Source organism: Pteropus vampyrus, unplaced genomic scaffold (genome assembly GCF_000151845.1).
Source record: "Pteropus vampyrus isolate Shadow unplaced genomic scaffold, Pvam_2.0 Scaffold6, whole genome shotgun sequence".
Taxonomy (NCBI): domain Eukaryota; kingdom Metazoa; phylum Chordata; class Mammalia; order Chiroptera; family Pteropodidae; genus Pteropus; species Pteropus vampyrus.
Genome location: NW_011888787.1, coordinates 7,604,648 through 7,608,064, shown reverse-complemented (window position 1 = coordinate 7,608,064; position 3,417 = coordinate 7,604,648). Strand labels below are relative to the sequence as shown.

The 3,417-nt window shown below is 48.8% G+C and overlaps 1 protein-coding gene across 1 annotated transcript; it reads right to left on the bottom strand.

Moving 5' to 3' along the window:
- Window positions 1–1,288: 1,288 nt before the first annotated feature.
- KCNA3 (potassium voltage-gated channel subfamily A member 3) lies at window positions 1,289–3,406 on the bottom strand. Its single transcript, XM_011369060.2, has one exon. It carries the CDS (start codon window positions 3,226–3,228, stop codon window positions 1,912–1,914), a length of 1,317 nt encoding a protein of 438 aa, XP_011367362.2. The 5' UTR covers window positions 3,229–3,406; the 3' UTR covers window positions 1,289–1,911.
- Between the last annotated feature and the right edge of the window lie 11 nt (window positions 3,407–3,417).

Here is a 3,417-nt window from a genome sequence, read left to right as displayed (position 1 = left end):
TAGCCTTTTTTTTTTTTTTTTTTAAGGGGAAACAGGTTGTTCAGAAGCCAAGTGAACTTGAAAAAGGGATGGAATCATTCCCAGCTCAGTTTGGGTGAAGGTTATGCTCATGAGCAATGACTTCTTTTTCATTCCTTTGCAATTAACAGTGGAAAGCAAAAGAGAGTTGGCAGCATGGAAATCAAAGGGAAAAGGTGTTCTAAATGATCTTTAGAAGGCACCTCGCAGGTAATTAAAATAAAACTATTGGTGGTGCCAGGTATCACCAACCTAGACATAACTGGCATTTCCCTGCCTCCCTGTACAAAATGGAAGCGCTCGCCGTGGCCCGCACAGTGCTCACCTGATTCCGTGTGTCTTCTGGCAACCCCTGGCATGTGGCTGAAACTTGCAGGTATTTCTCCAAGGTTTGGTTACTTCTTGTCCCTCCTTTTTATTGATTGTCTGCAATTCCTTCGGTTCAAAACGTGCATCTTTTATATTTTTCAAGTTTATTTAGCTTTTCGAGTACTGAAATGGTGACAGTGCTGTTGTGGAATCTGGATTTTTTTTTAAAAAAAGAGGAAGTCTGATTGACTGAATCTTCCATTTGCTTATGTACAGAAGTTTCATATTTGCTTTTTAATTTCATTTGTTGGCGTGAAACTTCTTGGTGAAAGAAAAACAGTAGAGAAGTATCTTTTGAAATTATTGCTCAATTACTGGCACTTAATTCAAATCATTTCTGATTGTGGTGTACATCAAACGTTCCAAAGCCGATATTTTCCTTCTTGATTCAGTCATTTTGGGATGATATCAATGATTCTTTGTAGTAAAAATATGTATTCTGAGATTCATTTCACCATCTTGGATTCTCAGAATTAACTTCTTTTGTGTGGTTTATTCAAACAGTGGTTTTCCTTATGAAATCATGTAAGTAAGAACCATCTGGAAAGGTTACTGTGGAAACGGCAGGGGCTAGGGGGTGGGGCTAGGGAGCAAGAGATGCCATGACAACCTTTTTTGGGTTTCCCAGGAAACATGGGTTGCTATGGGAACTGCATCAGTCAGGTCCGAATTAGTAACTTCCGCTGGAAGGAGTGTCTACCACTTTAATCTTCTTCTGATACTGCAGAAGCTTATCTCTCAGATGCATTAGGAAATTTTTTTGTTTCTCAGCAGCACTGAAAACATCTGTTTCTAGACTTTGATAGATGCTGGCTGGAGCACACACGAAGAATTTCACAGGAATCTGTTAGTCTAATACTTTCGAAATGCCTAACGAGCTCCAAATAGTTAAACAAATTAGTCAGATCAAGATCCAGGGCATTTCTCTTTGTTCAAAGTTGTAGAGAGCCTTAAAATTCGGGGAGGGGAGTTCTGAATAGAAATTCCAGTGAAAAACCAAATAAACTTATGGTGAGTTTATAAATCATTTTGATTAGACTTTCCATCCACAGTGTAGGCAACTGAACTAAATATTCAATGCTGTTGAAGGGTCCACCAAACTGAAGCATTGTTTAAGTATGTGTCTGCTTTACTTGGTAAAGAAACAGCTGGCTTTTAATTCTGAGGTTAAACAGTAACTGTTCTTTAGTTTCATTTCCTCCCAGGATGTACAGGTGTTTTTTTTTGTTTTTTGTTTTTTTTAATAGGGCGTGTACTAGAAATCAAGTTTAAAGTAAGTTTGTTGTTCGCGGTATTAAGAGAGAGGGAGAAAAAAACGGTAGAGCTGAGAGAATGCAGCCCACTTGCAAAACAGACACTTGTTTCAGTATGAAGCAGTAGGGAGAGGGAGGATGAAGTGTGCTTTCCACTTCTTAATGTCCTGTCCTTGATGAATGGTCTGAAAATGTACAAAACAAGGGCAACACAGACCAAGGGGGAACAGTTCACACAATACTGAGCACAGCATGTCACTTGTATCACATATTAAACATCGGTAAATATCTTTTTGATGTTGACGCAGGAGTTGGGGTTATTGTTCGTGGTGCAGGTGGCAGTGGAATTGCCCGTTTTGAAAGGGGTCTGGGGGAACGCGCTATGGTTCATACCCCCCTCTTCCATCACCATATACTCCGACTTACTCAGAGTCGAGTTACTCCTTGCTTTCCGGAGCTCCTCAGCTGAAGGGGAGAGGTGCTGGCAGCTTCCCACGTGCATGTACTGGGCTTGCTCTTCCCCTTCGGTCTCCCGGTGGTAGAAGTAATTGAAGTTGGAGACAATCACCGGGACTGGCAAAGCAATGGTCAAGACACCAGCGATGGCACACAGCGACCCCACAATCTTGCCCCCTATGGTCACTGGGTGCATATCCCCGTAACCTACTGTCGTCATAGTTACCACTGCCCACCAGAAGGCATCCGGGATACTGCTAAAACCTGAAGTGGGGTCGTCTGCCTCTGCAAAGTAGACCGCGCTGGAGAAGAGGATGACCCCGATGAAGAGGAAGAAGATGAGCAGCCCCAGCTCCCGCATGGACGCCTTCAGCGTCTGCCCCAGGATCTGCAGCCCCTTGGAATGGCGGGAGAGCTTGAAGATGCGGAAGACGCGCACCAGCCGGATGACCCTCAGGATGGCCAGGGACATGGCTTGCTGTCCATTGCCCTGTCGCTCGGCCAGCTCGGTGCCCAGAGTGATGAAATAGGGGATGATGGCCACGATGTCTATCAGGTTCATGATATTTCGGGAGAAGGTGGCTTTGCTGGGGCAAGCGAAGAACCGCACCAGCAGCTCAAAAGAGAACCAAATGATGCACAGCGTCTCCACCACGAAGAAGGGATCGGAGAAGCTGGAGGCTCCGGCGGGGGCCCCCGACGTGCTGTTGCTGGCCGCCTCGAACAGCTCCTGCGACGGCGAGGCCGGGTAGTCCTCGTAGCGGAACTCGGGCAGCGTCTCCAGGCAGAAGATGACGATGGAGATGAGGATGACGAGCACGGACACGATGGCGATGCCCCGCGCCGGCCCGGAGCTCTCCGGGTACTCGAAAAGCAGCCACACCTGGCGCTGGAAGTCGCGGCGGGGCAGCGGCCGCTCCTCCTCCCGCAGGAAGCCCTCGTCCTCGCGGAACTTCTCCATGGCCTCCTCGCCCAGCTGGTAGAAGCGGATCTCCTCGGAGAAGATGTCGATGGGCACGTTGACCGGCCGGCGGATGCGGCCCCCGGACTGGTAGTAGTAAAGGATGGCGTCGAAGCTGGGTCGGTTGCGGTCGAAGAAGTACTCGTTGCGGAGCGGGTCGAAGTACCGCATGCGCCGCTTGGGGTCGCCCAGCAGGGTCTCCGGGAACTGGCACAGGGTCTTCAGCTGCGTCTCGAAGCGCAGCCCCGAGATGTTGATCACCACGCGCTCCCCGCAGCAGTCCTGCTCGCCGGCGTCCGGCAGCGCGGGCGGCAGCGGCTCGTAGCGGTCGCAGCCGCCCTGGGGCGGGTCCCCGCCGCC